The sequence below is a fragment of the Pygocentrus nattereri genome, chromosome 5 (genome assembly GCF_015220715.1).
Source record: "Pygocentrus nattereri isolate fPygNat1 chromosome 5, fPygNat1.pri, whole genome shotgun sequence".
Lineage (NCBI taxonomy): Eukaryota > Metazoa > Chordata > Actinopteri > Characiformes > Serrasalmidae > Pygocentrus > Pygocentrus nattereri.
The window spans coordinates 13,526,064-13,547,360 of NC_051215.1; the positions used below are offsets into that span (position 1 = coordinate 13,526,064).

A 21,297-nucleotide genomic window follows, 5' to 3' on the forward strand; every position below is an offset into this window, starting at 1 on the left:
GAAGAGTGTGAAATGGGAGACGGTATTCTAAAAAGATGTGAATAGGGGAGAGCAATGGGGCAGAGCATTCTAGAACATGTGAAATAGGAGAAATCATTCTAGAAGAGTGAACAGGGAAGAGGTATTCCAAAATGGTGTAAATGGGCCAGAGCAATCTAGAACATGTGAAATAGGAGAAATCAATTGGAGTGTGAATTGGAAGAAAGAATTATAGAACAATGAAAATTGGGAAGAACAATCTAGAACATGAAATTATAGATATCATTCTAGGAGGGTAAATTAGAAGAACATACATTAGAACTCTGAATGAAGTGAGCATTCCAAATTGAGTGAAGTGGGAAAAGGTATTTTAGAAAGATATGCATCAGGAACAACAACGTAGATTCCCAAGTGTCACACACAGGTAGAGAACATAAACTCAATATGTGCTTTTCAAGAACACTGGGTTGCTGGGCTTTAGGCATTTTATTGGTTCTTGAGTTTGTAGTTTAAATTGGGCTAAACAGAGGCTCCATCAATATTCAGATTATCCACCTGAAGTAATTAATGGTGTTAATTGGGGTATGGAGGTTGCGTGAATATGATTGAGTAGAGTTCCTGTGGATGTTTACAGGGTACAGAGGTTTGGGTGAGGGCCTTTGAATGGTTGGGTGGAGGAGTTGTGAATGTTTATTGGGGAACAGAAGTTGGTTGAGGGTCTCTTATTGGTTGGGGGGGTTGCTGTTATTGGATGGTTGGAGTTGTGTGGATGTTTACCAGGTTGTAGAGGTTGTGCAAGTATGTGATTGGCTCTGTGAAGGTTGCACAGGGGTTGTGGGAGCATGTGATTGGCTGTGTGAAGGTTGTGTAGGGGTTGTGTTAAGGTTTGGCTGGGTTTTTAGCCCTCCTGAAGCCCGCCCGGCTCTCAGCTGGTGCAAGGCTCATTAGCACAGCAGGACTTGGTCACATCAAAGCACTGCCGAAAGGTCAAACATTCCACTAGAGTGGCCCAATCAGCAGGCCCGGCTGCCCCTACTGACCAAACACACACACTCACGCATGCGCACACACACATATACACACTGCCTGCACGATTAATTAATATTAAAAACTCAGCATGGTTGAACCAACTCCTCTCAGTAAGCCACACAAGCTGATCTGAGAAAAGAGAGCCATCATCTGCACTGATTTCCATGTAAACGGCTACAGCCTCAGTGACCTCTGCAAAGCACGAATGAATGAACGACTGTTTACTCCCTTTTCTCAGATAGTGCCAGCTTTCTCTCCATGCTATTTATAGCAGCTCCACTCAGCAGCACCACTCCGTATCCAGTTAGTTAGCCAAGGAGGAGTGCTAGCTATGCTAATAAGCAAGCTAGTGCTCCAGTTTCCGTATATGCACTGTGTATACTAAACCCAATTTGTTCAGGTTTTTAATCTAATTTTTATTATTTAAATTAGTTTCCAACAACTTCCACAGCCTATCCTTTTATTTCAAAATTGAATCATATATATAGAATAAAAGACATGGGTCAAAATTACCTGGATTAAAGTGTTACATTATCAGTTAATAATGTTTTTCCTTCTATTACAGTGTTATGAATTTGGAGTGTTATAACAGCAGTGACATAGTACATCTGAGATGGAACACGATCAGACAGAATAAACATTGTTCCAACACGTGAAATCTCAAAATGGGGAAAAAAATGAAGGAAAAATCAAACCTGGGGGGTGGGGGGGGGGGGGGGGGGGGGGGGGGGGGGTTGGATAGACATTCAGACAACTCTCAGCTCTAAATGTCTCAATGAGTCACAGAAAAGTTTGAGGTTTATTACCTCCTACTTTGCATCTAAAAAGAGTGAGAGAGCAAACAAACAAGAAAGAAGGATAAAGAGAAAGACAGAGTGAAGGAAAGAATAAAGGAGAGTAAGTAAAGGAGGAGAAAGTAAGAGAGAGCGAGCCGGAGAGAAAGCACAAATGAGCGAGCGAGCGAAAAACAGACAGAAAGCACAAATGAGAGAGAGAGAGAGAGAGAGAGAGAGAGAGAGCGCTAAAGACTCTGTAGCAGGGGTTGAAAACTGTGAGGGGGGGATTTGCCTGCTGTGTGTAGATAGTGTTGCGGCTGCGTTCACACAGGTACTCTGCAGTTTGCACGTGAATGCCTGTCAGTCTGGATTTCAGGAAACTGGCGGCGAGGCTAGAATGGAGCCTGCAGAGGGCTTTGTGCCTCTACCTGAGTGGCAGCCTCTCCCTCTCCCTCTATAACCCTCATCTCATGCTCATTCTCTCTCTCTCTCACAGCTGCAGGGCTGGTCTCGGGTTAATGTTTGAGCCATGCTGGTGACAATGTGGGCTGTGTGTGTCTGAGCGTGCGTGTGTGTGTGTGTGTGTGTGTATAAATAGCACATTTAAAAAGATGAGAGACGGGGGGATGCGAATGTGAGCTACCTCAGATGCAGGATAATGACCTAGTTTTTTTGCATACACTGGTGCCATTGCTCTTCTGAAGAGAGACGTGTTATGGGGGTCAAGCAATGGGGGCAAAGGAGACATGCAGTACAACTCTGCCAAAATGACTCTTTTGATTCTCCATCAAAAGATATTATGAATTCTTGCAAGTGTCTTCGAACTAAAAAGAAAAGCCATTCAAATAGCTTGCCACCAAAAGACACCATAAAGCCATAACGTTTCACATTAAAGAGAAATTTGAACTTGTGACTCTAAGCCACCTGAGCAAAGGGCTATACCCCCCCATTATCCACCCACGTTCAACCCCCACACAAAACTGCTACCACAAAGCGCTTTTTGTCCTGCAGAACATGGTGTGTAATGTGTACAAAGTAGGGTAAAAAAGAAATGTCAGAGTTGCTTAATGACAAAGTGTTCATTAAACGGCTATTCTATCATCTGTTCAGTCCAGCACGGGGAAAAGGAGGAAAAAAAGGGAATGAAGGACATTGTCCTATTAGTCCTAAGAACCTGCCGCTCTCATTCTTTTGCTCTCCCTGCCACTATTGAGGGTGGTTTTATTAGGAAGGACAATGCTGTGCTACTAACAGACTGCCATTGTGGAGGATTAGCTAGTTAGCCCCAACACAACTGCTTTTGAGACTGTTATTATCCTGTGAAAAGCTCTACTCTGAACACACACACACTCTATTTGAACAAATGGCTTTTCCCCACCCATGTACGACTACGGAGCACTTCAACAAGCTCTCAAGTCGACACACTAGAGGAGCACCTCCCCCCAGCCGATACTTTTGAAGGAGCGGCTCTGCGACTTGTTAGAGGCCAAAGCAAACGAAACGTGGCCCTGCGTAAAAGGAGGCCAGGCATGGCAGTTTAAAGGACGTGGATGCATGCAAGATGCATGCCTATCTTCATGGGTTTGCATCTGATTTTAAGAGTAGATAAAGGGAAAGGACTGAGGAGGGAAAATATGTTGCACAGTGAGCAATAATGATCTTTTCATCATGATTTTAATCACAAACAAACAAAAAAAACAACAAAACTGCACAACTACCTTCTTGATAAATTCCACATGACTAATTGGCAATTTGCATGATTAATATCTACATTTACAATTCTTATTTTTCTTGCTCGATTCATTAAATGCTCACACTATATAAAGGCCAGCTGGTGCGCTCAAGTAGTAAATATAAAAAAGATCCAGTTATAGGTTTTGAGATGACATTGACAATGTGCACTTTTTGCCATGTATTGTTTTAATATTTACGTAAGTCATTTCAAAGGCAAATTGTTTTTCCCGAATAAAGTATTTTGGAATCCTTGAACAGTTATGCTGGGTTTGTTTTTGTTTGCTACTGTAGTGTATTTCCATTGTCTTTTTTTCAAAACTGATTACTCGATTAATGGTAAAAGTTAAGGGGTTGACTACTTGACTGCTAACATATTCAGTAGAAAAAACGTGTGCATGGATAATGAACAGGTTTTCTGTCCACAAGTACTGAGTATGCCGCAGCAAGACAGCAGTAAGTAAATTAGTACAGGCTTATGTTTATGCATCTGAAGATTTTGAATTTTTAGAACCTTTAGAATTCATTTTTTAAATAGTAAAAGTAAAACTGGCTCAATAACCTTGACATAGCATTTCCTAGTTGCTGCAGAAGCTGCAGTAAGCAGGACAGTGTGCGTATTAAACATCATTGCAATGTGAAATTCACCCGGGCCCTCCCCAACATTAGTGAAGCAGGATAAATCCTGAAATGTGTGGGTGGTGTAGGGACTGTTTTAGCAGGACTAGAAAAGCCTAAGAAAAACCCTGGCAAGGTTTTGGTTGACTTGATTTCTGAGAGGGCAGCTCGGATCAATGTGATATATTTGATGTGGGTGTGTGCGAGAAGGCCGGTAGCTCAAAGTGGCATTGGGCTCTCTGATGTCCAGGCTTTGAGTGAACATGAAAAGCTCCACCTGGCCGAGTGAGCATGTGTGAGTGAACGATATACACACCTGCAACATAAAGCCACACGACCTAAATATCAAAAACTCAACTTCCATCCAACTAGGAGTGGGCAATGTGACTTATCGTCTGAGTCAGAAAACACTAAGAATAGTCAGTACTTCTGGAATATCTGCATGCATATGTATTTAAAAAAACAAAACAAAACCCACAACAATTTGTACACATCAAGCAGAGTATCATAACTGCATAAACTGCATAGTAACAAGTACCTGATTGGACATCAGCTTATTAGGCAATTTTCATCTCATCATTTGTGTTAACAACTATTTGAACAGGTTTTCATTCATTCCAATTTGTTCAAAAACCCCAGAAAACAAACTATTGAGATACATCCATGTATCAATCAATCAAACTTTAAGTACTGCCATGCTGGCAGTTATGTCCATCTGCTGTCAGGAAGTCTGCCCCTCACCAACATGCATCACAAACACTGCTCAGGGACGTTTTCCTTTTCCAGTGTTGACATGGCCTGTTGAATAAAGCCAGCAGACAACGCCATCGTCAACATCTTCCACACTGCTCTTATCAAGGCAGCAAATCTAATTTCCTTATTACATCTGCGCATCCCCTGAGAAACAGAGATGCCTTTAACAGCACCACAGCGCTGGATCAAAGAGCCGGGCAGCACAAAAGCAGCCTGATCAGATGAACACACACACGCGAGAATGCGCGCACACACACGCACACACAAATGCATACACATTCTTGCGGAATAGTTTTATGCGTTTCATCATCTTGCATCAAATGACTGAGGAGGGTAAACAAAGAGACGCACTCTTCAACTCCTGAGCTGTGACATCAGCAGAGCGAGAGAGAGCGTGCAGCAAAGAGGGAGAAAGAGTGCAAGCGAGAGAGACAGAGCACAAGAGAGTGAGAAAGAGAATAAACACAGTACAGCAAACAGTAGAAAGTAACAATTAAATGACAGAACAAAAGGCGATGGAAAAGTCCCAGTCTATAAACTGAGCTCCATCACCTGAAAGTCTAGTCACTCCTGAGCCCTTCTAGAGCCCATCTGGAGCTCAGCATGCAGCCTCCTATCAGAGAAACACTAAGCATGTTTGAAGGGCCCTTCACTGCTGAATGAACCTGTGGCCAAACACTCTAGACCTTATTGCCCAGGCACGATTTATGCAGGTCCAAATCAATTAGCGAATGAGAGAAAACTCGCCATGTCGGGACTCAATAATGCTGAAACAGAAGTTAATCAGGCATTCAGGAGATCAAAGATCACATCAAAGGGCCAAAGCCATCCATTTGCTTGATGAACCTCATCAACAACTGGCTTACGTGAAGAGGCGCCGCCAATTATCAAAAGTTTTTATAGCAACAGTCAGAGGAGGTGGCGGGGCTCGGAAAGAAAGATGGGACTGCATGTGCATTTCATCTGAGTGTGATATTGTCCAGAACTTCAGCCAACTCACTATAGAGAAAAGTATTTTTGAGGTTGGACATTTTTAAAGTGGTTTTTGAAAATGTAGTGGAGAATGTCCAGTGTACTCACACAATCCAAACATGCACTGCAACAGGTAGTGTATAAAGAAAGCAACCTAGTAGACATGGAATACCCACACCCACAATGCACTGCCTCAATATGGAATGTCATCATTATCCCAGAGTGACAAATAAACACATGCAGCATCTTTGCATGACATGTACTACATAGGACTCCATGTAATAGCACCCAATATAGCATTCCCTATAGTTCTATATAGTACTCACTATAACAGCAGACTATATTGTCTTCCATATAATAGCATTCTATATAGTGCCACCTATAATACTGTTCTATACAGTGTGCTCTATAAAGTGTTCTATATAATTCTGCCTCTAATAGTTTTATATAGTGCCCCCTGACAATAATGTTCTATATTGCCACCTATACTAGTGTTCTGTACTGTGCTCTCTATAACAGCATTCTATATAGTGCCCCCCACAATAGTGCTTTTTAGTGCTGTCTATACTAGCATTCTTTATACTGTCCCCGGTTTCTATATTAATGCATTATATAGCGCTCCCTACAAGTGTTGTATATCATGCCCCCTACAATAGTGTTCTATATTGTTACCAATCCTAGTGTTCTATATGCTGCTCCCTATAACAGCTTTATGTAGCGCCCCCTACAGTAGTGTTCTATATTGATACCCATTGTAGTGTTTTATATAATGCTCCCTACAAGTGCATTCTATTCCCAGTTGCTCCCTACAGCGTATAGTGTTCTATATAGTGCTCTCTAAATTTTTTTTACAGGGTCCCCTACAATATTGTTCTTATATTGCACTCGACATATAGCTTCCTATACTAGTGCTCTTTACAGTGCTCCCTACAACAGCACTCTTTTTTTTGGACACCTATACTAGCGTTTTACACAGTACTCCCTATAATAGCATATAGTGCTCCTTGTCTTCTTATGTACTGGAACAGTGATTAGGTGACCATTTTGAACAGTGTGCTATGCCTCCAGCTAGACCTGGAGCCATTCAAATTTTTTGTTGTACAATTGCAAATTTGATGCCTGTGGGGAGATGGAGCTGGATGGACAAGGCGGGAGGGATCGACACATACTCTGCAACAGTTCCGTTCATTTTATTGATATGTTATCAGGGACAACACACAAGACGCGCAGATCCCTTGCCACTCTGCACATTAATTAGTATTTCATTATTTAATTTATTTATTCATATATCAGGGATGATGCACATTAATTAAGTCAATGGTGTGTCAGAGTTAGCCAACTGGCTAATTTTCAATTGTAGAGCCTCGTTAGCTCCACGGCAATTGGGCCGCCCCCGCCTCCAAAACATCACTGGTGGTAAATATAGGGACATCTGCAAGTGTAATCACCCCATTGTGGCCCCATTTTCTGCTCTGTTGGACAGCAGCGGGACCGACTGCTTTTCAACACCTCTCCCTCGCTCCCTCCCTCCTTCCCTCACTCCACTGGCCGGTGTCCCTGTCAGCAAGGTGAGAGATGCAGGCGCTCAGGTAACAAACACACTAATCTGAGGCCACACCGAATTACACATAATTACTCCTGAGCTCTGACTGATTTCAGCTTGGAAAGGAGAAGACACCCCTCCTCATTTTCTCTCGCCCTCTTTTTTTTTCCTCCAAACCCCCCCCCCCCCCCCCACCCCCCGCCTCCTCATCCTCCTTCCAACATATACAACTCTCCTCCCTTCCCCCCATTCTAATTCCCCCCACCCCTCTCTCTCTCTACCCCCCCCCCCCCCCCCCTCTCTCTCTCTGTCTCTCGCTCACGAACAGCAGCCAAGACTCTCCATCTAGTCGGAGGCAGGAGGCTTTGAAGAGATCAAAGGCAAGGCCGGGAGCAGTGCGGCGCTTTGGGAATACGGCGAGCCTCTCTGCTCCTCAGCCCCATTTTCCAGCGTCATGTCGGATTGCAGCTGGATTGCATTTCGCCAGTTTTCTTAATGCTCTTGGTTTTGACTTTGACATCAGTGATCCCCCCCCCCCAACCACCCCCCAATTTCTTCAAAACAAGACAGAGAGAAGGGGGGGGTGACTGAAGTACGAAAGAAAGGCAAAGCCATTCTTTGAGAGCGAGCGAGAGCAAGAGCGAGTGCGAGAGAGCGAGCGAGCGAGAGAGAGAGAGCGCGCGAGAGAGAGAGCGCGAGAGAGAGCGAGAGAGAGAGAGAGCGAGAGAGAGCGAGAGAGAGCGAGAGAGAGCGAGAGAGAGCGAGAGAGAGAGAGATTTTTATTTTCACAACTCCATAATTGGGCAGTTCAAAGGCAAGAGGAAAAAGGGAGCATTTGTTTTCAATTCTGTGGCTGATATGAAAGGAGCGACAAACTTTTATGAGTTTCCCAAAAATTAAAGACAGGCTCTTTTCACATTCAAGAGAACAGGGTGTTTTTTTATAGTGGAGACCACACAAAATGAGTTGATAGCAAAACCCAGAGACTGAGAGACAGAGAGAGACAAGAATGAAAAAGAAAAAAAAGAAAGAAGATGCAAGATGAGAAGGCAATAAAAAGGAGAGAAATAAAGAAGGAAAGAAAGCATGTAAGCAAGCAAGCCAGAGGGGAAAAAAAAGCATAGATGTGCTGGAGGGGTCAGATGAAATGAGAAAGCGAGAGCATAAAAGAAAGAAAGAAAGAAAGAAAGAAAGAAAGAAAGAAAGAAAGAAAGAAAGAGCACAAATGAGAGAAAAACAGAGGGGGAGAGAGAGAAAGAAAGAAAAAGCGAAAGAGAACAAAAAAGAAAGAACAAAAGAAAAAAGCGCAAGATGAGAAAACAATAAAAAAGAGGCAAAGAGAGAGAAGTAAAGGAGACAGAGAAAGAGAGCACAAGAGCGAGCGAGCGAGCGAGCAAGCAAGCATAAGAGAAAGATGTACAGAAAGACAGATGTACAGTGAGAGAGAGGGCGAGAGAGAGAGTGAGAGGGTGAGAGCGAGAGCATCAAAACAGAGCTGCATCCATACATCCATTAAAGAGGCAGCCTAATAAAGCCTGGTGGCAAAGCGTCCCTTTGTACTGCAGCTCAGCCAAGACCCAAACCAAACTCCTCCAACACACAGGGCATGAATACTTCAGTGCTGTCAGATCCACAGAGCAGGCGAGCCTCTTTTTCTTTTCCTCTCTCTCACACTCACACAAAAATAATGAGCTTTTGAAAAAGAAAGGAGTAAAAAAGGAAAGCCTCAACCTTGTGCAACACAGTTTCTATTGATCATCTGTGCCACTGAGGGGACACGGTCTTGCTTATGCCTGTGAAGTTCAGAGGAGAAGTGTGGTGGGATTTCACTCACTCACTCACTCACTCACACAGACACACACACAGACACACACACACAGACACACAGACACACAGACACACACACACACACACACACACACACACACACACACACACACACACAGCATTAGTACCCACTTTCAGTCCACAGCTCAACTTTCTCTCTCCTAACACTGCTATATCTATCTGACAATCAGTACCTAGAGTACATCCTCTTGTTCAGACATCTCTCGTACAATACAGTATCACCAAAACAAGCCAAACTCGTCCCAATTTTACAATTTTCTCTCTTGTACAAGAAGCACGACTCACAAAAGGAAGGTTAATGTCATATAGAGTGGATGTAGCTTTGCACCAGACAACTGTTTCAATATGAAGTACATGAACAGAGAATAGGATTTTAGGTCATCCGAGGAAACGACTGTCAAAACGTTACAAAGGGACCAGAGAAATGTAGAGGAAAGAAAAAAGAAAAAAAAGTCAAAACAGAGCATGAATGCTTGGGCCTGACCGACAAGCTTGCTAAGCAGACGCTGTAAAAGGTCATGACCGGCTACTCAGTCACAACAACGAGCAGTGTGATGACAACCACAGCACATGCAGACAAAACATGGAGCTGCCTCTCGCCTTTCAGACTCCAGCACACTCCCTCCATCCTCAAGAGCAGAGGTGAGGAGAGAGGGACGGGGAGCAGATGCTGAGCCTAAAATGCTACTGCTACCAAACCAAGTCTATTGGGTCAAACTGAGCGGACAGCCTCATCTTAGCATTTCTCCAAGTGCCAAACTGGATTGATGAGCACGGATGTCCAAAACAGTAAAACGTCATGTAAAATGGAAATGACCTGACAAACGGGAAATGTTTCAGCCAAAAATATGAACAAGCCTTACTGATGCAAAGAAGAACAGATGCATTTAAAAGTGGTTTATCGTAACTATAGTTCAGTTCAGTTTAAATTAGACATGGCTTTTGTATGCATTAGATGATAAGGCCCAAAAACAACGTGTTTTTCGGCGATTTTTCACTAAACACTCACTGGTCATATGCAGCGCAGAGCTGGCAATAGTATTTTGTGCCACTGACTGGCACAGTGCCTCATCCAAGAAACGTCGGTCATGCATGCAACTGCTCTGCAGCTGTGTGAGCAGGTTCGCGAATCAAATTTAGCAGTATCAATCAGGCCTAGTTGGGTCAGGTCATAGGTTTTGGGTTTACACTTAGTTCTCATAGCCAAGCAGACCTCGAATTAGTATCAGTTGCCGGTTATTAAGCCAACCCCAGCAAAAAGTGGAAGACTGAATACTGAAGGATGTATCCGATTCAGTCTTGAAACAAATCCAGGCTGGAACAGTTGGAATATCGATACTGTATCAGAAAATGAAGACTAGTAGACTAGTAGACTAGAAATGAGTAATACCGCGTAAAAAGAGAACATGAGGATATATATATATATATAAAACGAAGCAAGCCTTTGCCGTGGGTTCCGGAGCCTATTTTCCCCATTGACACAGGCAACCTAACCACATACAAACTGCAAAGTCCCTTACACTCAGGTGAAAGGCACTGTTAACAGAAACATTTCAAACCACTTCTAACAAAAAAAAAAAATGATAAAGAGGGAAAAAATGATTCCAGCTTATTCTCACCCCCACACACAAAGCCAGCCACATGGATTCAATAGGGCAGCGGTTAGCTCTGTGGATGAAGACGGAGTATCGATGGCTGTGTTTATGAAGCCTGAACGTGTATCAGCACTTCAAAGGCCTGCGGGCTGCCGCACACTCTGTGAGGTCTCTGAGCCACGGCGGTGTTCAGACCTGCTCAACAGATGACACGGTCGCCTCCATGACCCTCTGCACTGGCTATGTGCATGCATGTGGAGGCTTTATTGCTACTGTAATGTGACAGAAACAAAGATAGAAAGGGCTAGAACATGCTAAATAATGTTTTCAGCTCACATCCATGCTATATATCTGACCTACCAGACTACACTAAAACAGCATTCATGCTGAAACCACATCCAAACTGCATTAAACTATATTTAAACTTCATCTCAGCCATATTAAACTAAATTGATCATTAACAGCCTGTGCTGTACCACACCACATTTTGCCCTACCTCAATGTACTTATCAATTAAATGACATTACTTTACATGTTACATGTTCATTACTTATTTGAGTGAGGACGTGTACCAAGTGCATCTCGTAATACTGTAACTAATCTGCGTAAGAAAAACTCAGGCTAAAACTTAAATATGGGGAACAAACAGTTGAGCTGAAAAAACAGGTTAATTGTTGATGTTCATTATAGACCACATGCTATTAAGCTCTTTAGGTTCTCTAGAACTCTTTAGGTTCTCCATTTGCCACATCTGTATTATAAGACCATATACCATGCAACTTCCCCCTTGATTCTGTTATTAGGATTTTTTAAAGCCAATGTATTTTCCATTTGCTAATGTCCGTGCAGGGAAGCATGTTATTGTCCATCATAGTAATATTGTCACTGTTCAAAGAAAAACAAGTATATCCAAAATGGCAACCTTAACGGAGAAGACAAAAATGTTCTTTACTTTCAGTAGAAGTTCATGTAAAGAGGTTTTATTCAAAGCAGTATTGGAGCATTTTAACGGGTCCAATCTTAATGAAATCTTTACACAATGTAAAGGACAGTTATGCAGAAAAGTAAAAATGACAAAAAAATGTTTTTAATAATTATTTGGACAGCAATGATATGTTACAGCTCTATGGACCAGATACAAATATAGTTTATCCAGATACAGATATAGTTTAAAAAAATGTTGGGTCGGTCTTACCACTTCCAAACTTTAAAATATGAACAAAACACCTAAATATGAGCACTTCTAATTCTAAAAACATCACTACAGACATGAAAGCATCCAAAAAAGCAGCAAAGAAAAAGCATTAACAAGATCAACCAGTGTGGAGGAAGTTAACTGGACACTGGGCTGCTGGGAAATGTTGTTTGCTGACACTGGCGGAGCAGGGCCTGGGCACAGAGGAGAACGCAGAGTGTGTTAAATCTCGTTAGGTAAGTCGGGGTTTGGGGGGGGTTGTGATTCCACGGCACGTCCACGCTGAGGAAGAGATCAGTCACGTCCCACATCAAAGGAGAGTTTGCGAGTGTGAGAGTGTGTGTGTGTGTTCTATCGGCAGCGGCTAGTCGTGGTGGGGGAGGGACGAGGATGGTCTCTGCACATCCGCAAACATCATCCTTCATAGTGGACAGTCTCATATTCAGGTACCATTCTACCAACTATGGTAACATTTAGTGCAACCAGCTATGTCATCCAACTAGGGGTGGGCGTTATGGAAAAATAACATGATGACAGACATTTTCACTGGACACAGTATGTATAACAATATTTAGTTTTTCTGATATTCGAGGAGTTGGGACAGACAAAAAAATATAAATACATAAAACTATTTTTTTTGTTTCATTTAATAGATCATACACTGCATGGAACCAAATCCACATAACCACATCCACACGATGCTCAGAAAAGCAAACTGTGACAGTTTATTATTGATAACAAATATCGCCATGCTGCCCACCCGTACTTTAAGATTTCCACAATACGCTAGTGTCAAAATGAAACAAACTCTGGATGTACCCAGCCAAAAAAATGAAAAGCAAAAAACGACCTAAACTAAAAAACAAATTAAAGCAGCTCATGCAAAATGAACTCAATGGGTAACAGTTGGTTACCCAAAGCAATGAATTCCATTATCTACTTAGTTATAACTTGCACTTCGGCAAAGCTGTGTGTGAATATTTTTCATCATTTCAAAAGACGAAGGCTACAGACGGCATAAGTGTCCAGAGGAAACTTTCCTTTCTGTTTGTTGTTTTGATGTATTCTGTGAGGGCATGTCCTGTTTTCAAGTGGTATTAAACCTGTAATGGAAAAGTTCTTGGGTGCTGGATACTTAATTGTGGGACAATTCTTTGTTATTTTTTGTCAAAACTTACTCTGTCGGCTGAAAATCAATGAATCTGATCAAAACCTGTGACAAATCTAGCCTGAAACAGCACACGCTCACATTGCTCGCTGCGTATTTCCTCCTGTTGGCCAGAAAAGCATTTGAGTAGTTGAATTATAGATGCTCATCTTAAGTGAAAGGCTTAAATTAAACACAGCTCTGAAAGCTTAGTAGTTTTTAAAAGAAAAGTATACGAGATCAATGTCGGCCAATTCTCAAGGTTTCGGTATCAGCAGTGGTATCATGCCATCTCTAACTGGAAACATTATATACTGGCTACTGGTAAGATATTGCTGCCAGAATAACTTTCCTGAATCCTCCCTAATGGTCCTTGCCTGCTCACAAAGAACACACGGCACTCGCCCACATTTTCATGTTATTTCCATCAAGGGATGTCTTACTACTGGCATCTTTAATGGTGTAAAAATCTGTTTAATAATTCAACCACATTCCCTTTTGTGTTGCTGGTTGAGTTTCCAATTCCCATTTGGTGCTATTAAAAAAGTTAGAGGCTTCGAAGCTACCATTCAGCTTCCCCCCCGAAAAAAAAATAAAATAAAATGTTGCTAGACTCAACATCAGGCCGCCACACTTAAAGCAGAAAGCCCATTAGTGAAGCAGGGGATGCAGTATGCACTGGAGGACTTTTGGCATCGCTCCTGTAGGAAGGTGTTTGCTAATTGATGTATTATGGGCCGAACTTGTAACTTCTTTTTCGGAAAAGGTCGCTCCAAGGCGCAAAAAAGATGAAACGGAGTGCAGACTGAATGCCGACATGCTTTTTTTTTTTTTTGCCAAGCTTTCCTACTCCACTGCCACCGCCTTTCCGCCAGCGGCTTCAGAAGAAACGTGAAGCGTCGCACATGGAGACGCTTTAAATAACCCAACGCGACCTCCTGCTGAACGTTTGCAACACACATGGCGAAGGGAACAGGAACAGAGCACACAGCCAACAGAAATTCAACCCCTCAACACTATTCTCAAGCTTTTCCTCCTTCTCCTTTTCTCTTTCTCCCTCCTTCCTTCCCTCAGATTCTGACAAAACAGCTTCTAGAAATGTAATACTAAATGAAACTTCCCATCTGCGAGAAAGGGGATATAATTAACTGAGAAAATGCTTGCATTTCTGCACTTTAAACTATTTAACAATTCTGTTTTCTTGAATGTGAGGTGGGGGAAAAAAAAAAACAAAACAAAAAAAAAAACACCTTCAAAAGCTACACCATGAACACCACCGTTCGGACATACACGTGGAAACGTTCCTTGATGACCTATAGTTAGATGGCAATCTAGCAAAAAAAAGACCTTATATCATTTCCAGAAGGGTTCACTGGGACATCAGAGAAGCCTTACGTCAGAGCAACAAGTACGGCCTCCATGGATCACATCCTCTGGGTGTTAATAGCTGCGTGGGTCACTGCAGCCAGTTCCCAATGTTACAGACCCAGCTGCCTAACCAACACGCCCCTGACTCCACCATTGTTAGGTACCAGCAGCCCAAATCTGCTGACCAGGGAAAAAAAAACAAAAAAAACGTCCGGCCCATGACTGGGTGGGCGTCAGGCACTGGAATGTCATGGCCAATGGAAATCAATCCAAACTTCAGGGAATGAAAGGAAAGGGGAGAAAAAAAAAGGAGGGGGGGGCTGCCTTTGATCTTTGCGAAAACTGATCCCAGGCCTTGGAGATACTGTGTCCGCATATTTGATCTCCACAGCAGAAAAGAGAACGAGGGGAAAAGAGAGAGAGACACAGACAGAGAGAGAACAAAAAAAAAAAAAAAAAAAAAAAAAAAAAAACACATGCACACATAGAAGGCCATTAGCATTGCTGAGATCCAGCAGCAAACAGCTGGAATACAAAGATACGTGTCTGACATGTTGGCTCAATGTGGACACCAGGTGAAAAGGACAAGGTAGATAGATAAATAAATAAATAAATAAATAAATAAATAAAATTGTCACAAAAAGTGACAAATTCCTGGCAAAAAAGGACAAATTTAAATTTCCTCCTAAAATAGAAGGCTGCAGAGTAACTGGCCTGATTATAATGGTGGTAATGCAGCCCTATGGAATAAATAGAAAATAAAACCACAGAGCTCATCCACACAAAACAAAGCCACAGAAAAGCATGTGATGGAAGCAGAGGCAGTGTGTGTGCTCCACGCTTCCTACATCACATCAATGGAAAAATGCTCCTCGTGACATACGTCTGAAAAGGCTGCTGCTGCGTTCTCCAGCCGAAACGTACAAGACTACATGCTCTCGATGAAAAACAATAACAACGCTTCAGTACAGCTAAGCTGACTTTACATACCAATATCCTCTCAAATACATCACAGCGTATTGGTGGGAATCACTCACACACACACACACACACACACACAGTGGAGCTGTGAACAATGGTCGAGATGAGCAGTCTGTGGGCTCCTGTGCAGTTCTGCGGCAGCACGGGGCCACTGGCAGACAGGGAGCCTTCCCCACACAAAAACCTCTAAACAGGATTAGAGTGGACAGCTGCTAGCGTGTCCTCCATTGCTCTCCCTCCTTTTTTTGGGTTTCTCCCTTTGAATATTTGCAACAGAGGCAGAAGGAGAAGGGGGGCAAAGAACAAATCGAGAGGAAAGTCACTGCACCACGTGACGGTTGTATAACCCGACATTACGTAAAAGTAATGTAAGGCAGTATTGATAAAATCAATATTTAAGCACATTTTGTAAGACATTTTCCTAATTTCCTCATCTACCCCTCACCATCCATCCCCAGTACTTCCTCTTGCTACTGAAGGCTGTTAATAATTTGCAATGATAAAGTGCTGATAAATGCTAAAGGAATGTCTTAACTTGATCATTTGTTTTCTTCTCTTAAAATAACACCAAAGGGGATTGTACACAGAACTTAAAATATTAGCCAGACAGAAATCAGATGTTCAGAAAGGAAAATGTACCGTTTTTGTTTTTTATATATTATGTATTTATGATCTGCTGAAGGGGTCTGCAAGTGACTACACCCAGGTTTTGCTACCTGTCAATAATGCTAAAGCTTAAAATGATTATTTTTGCCTGACACCAATAATGATACACCTGCATTATCAATATCATATAACATTATGCAAAAACAATGCAAAAATAAAAACGTAATATTTTGTGTTTTAGCTATGGTACCATTTTGGTGTATCAGTAGTGCATTTACCAATTTTGACATTTCAAAAACGCCATAACATATCACAAATAGTAGGAATCGTATATGCACTGTGTTGAAAGTATGCTTGGTATGACGGTCTGCACCCCCCACTACCCCTCACCCCACTCCTCAGGTTGCCAAGATACTGGTCACAACAGGCAGGAAACAAGTTGTCAATAAGCAACTTCAAAGCTAAGGCTTAGTCCAACCTGAAAACATGATGAGTAAATGATGACAATGAAGGGCTCTGAATGTATTATAATTTGAACCACATAATAATGTGTGCATAGTTGGGAGCTCCAGAGAGCACCAAGGCAGCCTGGCACTACTCACCGTTCTGGGCATGGGCGGCGAGAGAGAGCCATTGTTCATGTAGGGTTCGTTGTTCATGTTGGTCATCATGATGTAACTGGGGTAACCTGGGTATGGATGCCCTTTGCTGTACAGGTCCTGAAGCTTCCCTGAAAATGGAACAGAGTCGGTTAGTTCACTGTAGGTATGGGCCATCTCATCATCAAGATGAGTTACAGCTCAACAAGCTCAGATAGTGTGGGTATCCAAGAGTATTTTCAGCCCAATGAGCAGCTGCATGTTTCAAGTCTTTGCTGTTTGAATTATGACTACAAGTTTGAATCCTCATGATGCGGGAAGTGCAAGGACGCTGGCCTTATTTTTGCCAATAAAGAAAAATTTTTGATAGCAACATTTTTTTATGAGACGCTAATAGTGTGTCCATTTAAACTGACCAAACTTCAAAAATGAAACCCCCTGATATATATTGTATATAATAGTATGTCATTGATTATAGTGATATTATATTGTTGACATCCCACTCATTCATGGAAACAATGTTGTTTATGCCGTATTTCTCAAACATAATCATACATTTTTTAAATGTATTGCCAATAGCGCCTCTTAGCCATGTTTAAAATATAGAACTCATATGTTTAAACATGGCTAAGAGGCGCTACTGGCAATACATTTTTAAAAAATGTATGATTATGTTTGACAAATATTCCACACAACAGTAAAATCAATTACAGCACCCCAAAAAATGTTTACAATTTTATCTACAGTGTTTGTATTCATTTAATATTGTTGCATTGTAACAATCTTGACAGTGGTAATTTTATATAAGAAGAGGGGCTTTTTTTTACATTAACTTTGTCTTGACTGTAATGTTAACATAACATTAACCATGGATCATATTGACATTTATTGACATATTTTTTGGAATATATATATATTTTTTTCTCATCATATACATTGCTGAGAGTGAGCTTTAAACATACAAATAATATAAAATGCTATACTATGAATATATGTTTATTAGAGAAATTAAAATGTGTTTTCCATTACCCGTCATCCATTACTTTCTTCTAAAGCTCATTATATACTAAATTGCTATGAATAGAATTACAACATTTTGGAATGAAACTCTTCCTATACGTTGTTTCTCTCTGAACGGTATAATCCCCAAAATTGCAACTTTCCAAAAGAAGGAAAAAACGTTAATTTCAGGCCTTTGCTATTGGCCCATTCATTATTAAATTTGCATAATGTAACAGGCAACTGGTATTTTCACATCATATATATAGATTTTTGTTCTAACAGCAACAATATCTATTCAAACTAAAGTCCTGCAGTGTGTTTGGCAGGGCTAGATTGCCATCTTTCAACCCCCAGCCTTCCCTTTCCACTGTTCCTGAGCACAATCTTGTTTTTCAGGAGGACAATGGAGCCCCTCTGTGCCAATTAGCAACAATTAACACTCGCTTTCACACACAAAGTATGAAAACACAGACGACCCCCAACTGTTTACTGAGGTCCTCGAAGTGTGTATTCCTGACAGTGTGAAAGAAAGAGAGAGAGTGTGTGATTCAGTGGGGGCGATGGGAAGGAGGGGGGGTTTCTAAAGAATAATAGACAGAAAGACACACTCACACCCATCACCCTCAGTAGGGAAGACTGACGGCGGGTCGTAGAAACCAATCTGCTTGCTTTAAAGAGGGGGTGTGCTGTGTGCCATTCACAACAGCCACAGAACAAAAAAGACTACAAGCCCCCTTTATTGTGAGGCACACCATTCCAGCATCGGCCTGACGAGCAATCACTGAAGATCAAACGAACTCCGCAGCGACACGTCCCTGACAGTAGCGCTGGAGCGTGTGTGTGTTTGGAGGCCAGTGTGTCAGTGGGAGTGGGGGCAAGAGTCCGCTGGACCACCTCGCTGCCACGTGCCTTGTACTACTTCAGCACTAAATCTGTGATTCTCTCACTGAACAAAAACAAAACACTGATTTCTGTTTTAATGTGCAACATAATATCAAAAGATGAACACCAAGTTCACCAACACAATCAATATTTAAACGACTTGTCGAAAAGGAAATACCAATGTCTGAGTTGGCTTTTAATTTTGACATTTATTTATTTTAGATAAATATCACTTTTATTAAGGATGCACTGATATGGAAATCGTGGGCTGATCGTGACATACAATACTTTAAATGAACAAAATCGGGCGATGCTGAGACACTAATTCATTTGTAAAATGTACAGATTAGGACTAGATTGCCTGTATTGGCATTACAGAGAAATGTGTATTTGTACAAATGTAATATTTTAGCACAGTAACTAGTAATAATTGGTTCAATCTAAACATCCATTCAATGTTAATAATTCTGTTTAACAATTATCTGCTGAACCAAGATGTCTGAGATTATTGTGCATCCCTACTTTACATGAATCTAGTCTTGTTACTGGCTAGGAATGCCATATTAACATATGAGCAACATTTAAGTGGCTTGTCAAACAACATAAGTGGTTTAGCGTCTGACTAAATCAAAATATTTAAATAACTGAGCATTTGATTAATTTTTTAACAAACTAAATTAGAAGAGGTGGGAATATATTGCCTCGATATGATGCTCAATTTGTAAATAAAAGATTAATCTCGGATTTATTTAGCTGCTTTAAAAATTGATTTCACTGAGCAGCAATACTAATTTGACCCTTTTCTATATTTCGATAAAATCTCTGCAATGAAAGGCAAAGCTCTACTTGACCAGATATTACTTACCATCATCTGGGTGCTCTCTGTGTTTGTCATGGTAGGAGTCTGGCGTTATTTGGGACTGTCTAGCTGCCTGTTAAAAAGACATGGAGGAATAGGAGAGATGTGATCAGCCAAGTTCATGCTGCATATTTTAGACAGACCATGGAGAGAGATAGAGAGATAGAGATAGAGATAGAGAGAGAGAGAGAGAGAGAGAGAGAGAGAGAGAGAGAGAGAGAGAGAGAGAGAGAGAGAGAGAGAGAGAGAGAGAGAGAGAGAGAGAGAGAGAGAGAGAGAGAGAATAACTTCTACTGACTTCTTTTATCCACTATAATAGACAGTTGCCTCTTCTTTTAAGAGTAAGTTATACACTCCATCAGAAGACATGCCCATAAGGAGCAAGCTTATTCGGAATACGTTATAAACAGTAATCTTACAGAAATCCAGTTCAAACTGTTCATATTTCCTGTGATATCATTTCTATCACAAACTTGTGAAAAATAAATACATCTAAAGCAAGTCTGCATGCTGCATCTCCACACTTTCTCTAAACACGGAAGCAGTGAAAAATAAACTAGATTTGGAGTGCAGCTCCCTCAGGGTGCCTTCCAGCAGAGTCAGGGAGCTGCAATGGATTCCCAATTAACATTTACCCCATCACTTGATTCTTCCTCATGTCACTGCCTAACCCTGAATTTCGTGGATGCCAGGAGGGAAGGCATTTCATTAACGTCAGCTAATAAAGCTCAGCTCCAAATATGGCAGGCTTCCCTCTGCACTCTGCATCTGAATTCACGTGAAAGGATTTTCACTGTGTGACCAAAAAACAAAAAAAAAAACAAAAAACCCAACAACAACAACAAAAAAAAAACATCAGTATTTGGCAACCTCAGAAATAATGATACTAAAATATATTCTTTATATCAACATCACAGGAGCAGTGATCTGACCAGAAATCACATATTCTCCAACTAGGGAATGATGGCAGAATGCATGAAAGCCAGCCTTGATCATTTGCATTCATGCATGTTTTTCCATGAAAATAATTTACCCAAATGAAAAATGATTTTCAAAGGGGATGCGACACAAAAATGTCCACAGGCTACTCAGGTTCATGGGAGAATCATCACAATGTGGTCACATGGAAAGAGAAGTTAGGAAGGCACGGTTAGGAGGATCAGAAGCCTAGCTGGGGCTCTGTGATGAATATTCCCACGAAAAACAGATGCTGCTCTACTGCTTCATAAAGTGTCAAACTGTACAGTAGATTGAACTAATATTTCATCATAATTATTAACAGCATTAAACTGATTTCTTCTAAAGAAAAATAAGAATAACAAATTGATAAATGATAATCATCATTTTAATTCGTTTCCAGAACAAAAAAATAATAATAATCAGAATTACGATATTTTTCAGCTAACTGAAATATATATTTAAATCAGGCCAAAATGCACAAACGATTAATTTATTTAGAGCTACTGATTTTGATTCATGAGATCTACTGTAGAATAAAACAAACCTACTCTTGGCATCCTGCAGCCTCCAAACCACAGGCAAAAATATCACTTCTCTTTACATTGCAACCAATTTTAAACAGGAAATTAGCTCAGCTTATTAGTTCATTAATTATAGGGAATATAGGGCAAGCTGTGGATGGAGTGATGCATTTTAAATAGGACACCACCTTTTTTTCCCCTAAAAGAAAAAGAGCACATGCAAACAAGCCCCTATTAATAACTGTCTGCTGTATTGCTAATAGTTACATTTGGTTGCATATCTGATATCTCTGAAAATCCTGCAGGTCAAAGAAATAAAAGTACACTAATTTT

General features: G+C 41.2%; 1 protein-coding gene across 6 annotated transcripts in view; it reads right to left on the minus strand.

Annotated features, from left to right (window-relative positions):
• lef1 (lymphoid enhancer-binding factor 1) overlaps positions 1–21,297 on the minus strand; it is a 63,335-nt gene that overhangs the window by 39,819 nt on the left and 2,219 nt on the right. For all 6 annotated transcript variants that reach the window (XM_017701419.2, XM_017701418.2, XM_017701417.2 and 3 more), the window contains exons 2-3: positions 19,490–19,556; positions 16,744–16,871 (exon numbers count right to left, since the gene is read on the minus strand). In XM_017701419.2, coding sequence (XP_017556908.1) covers positions 16,744–16,871; positions 19,490–19,556 — 195 coding nt within the window. The remainder of the gene's footprint in view (positions 1–16,743; positions 16,872–19,489; positions 19,557–21,297) is intronic.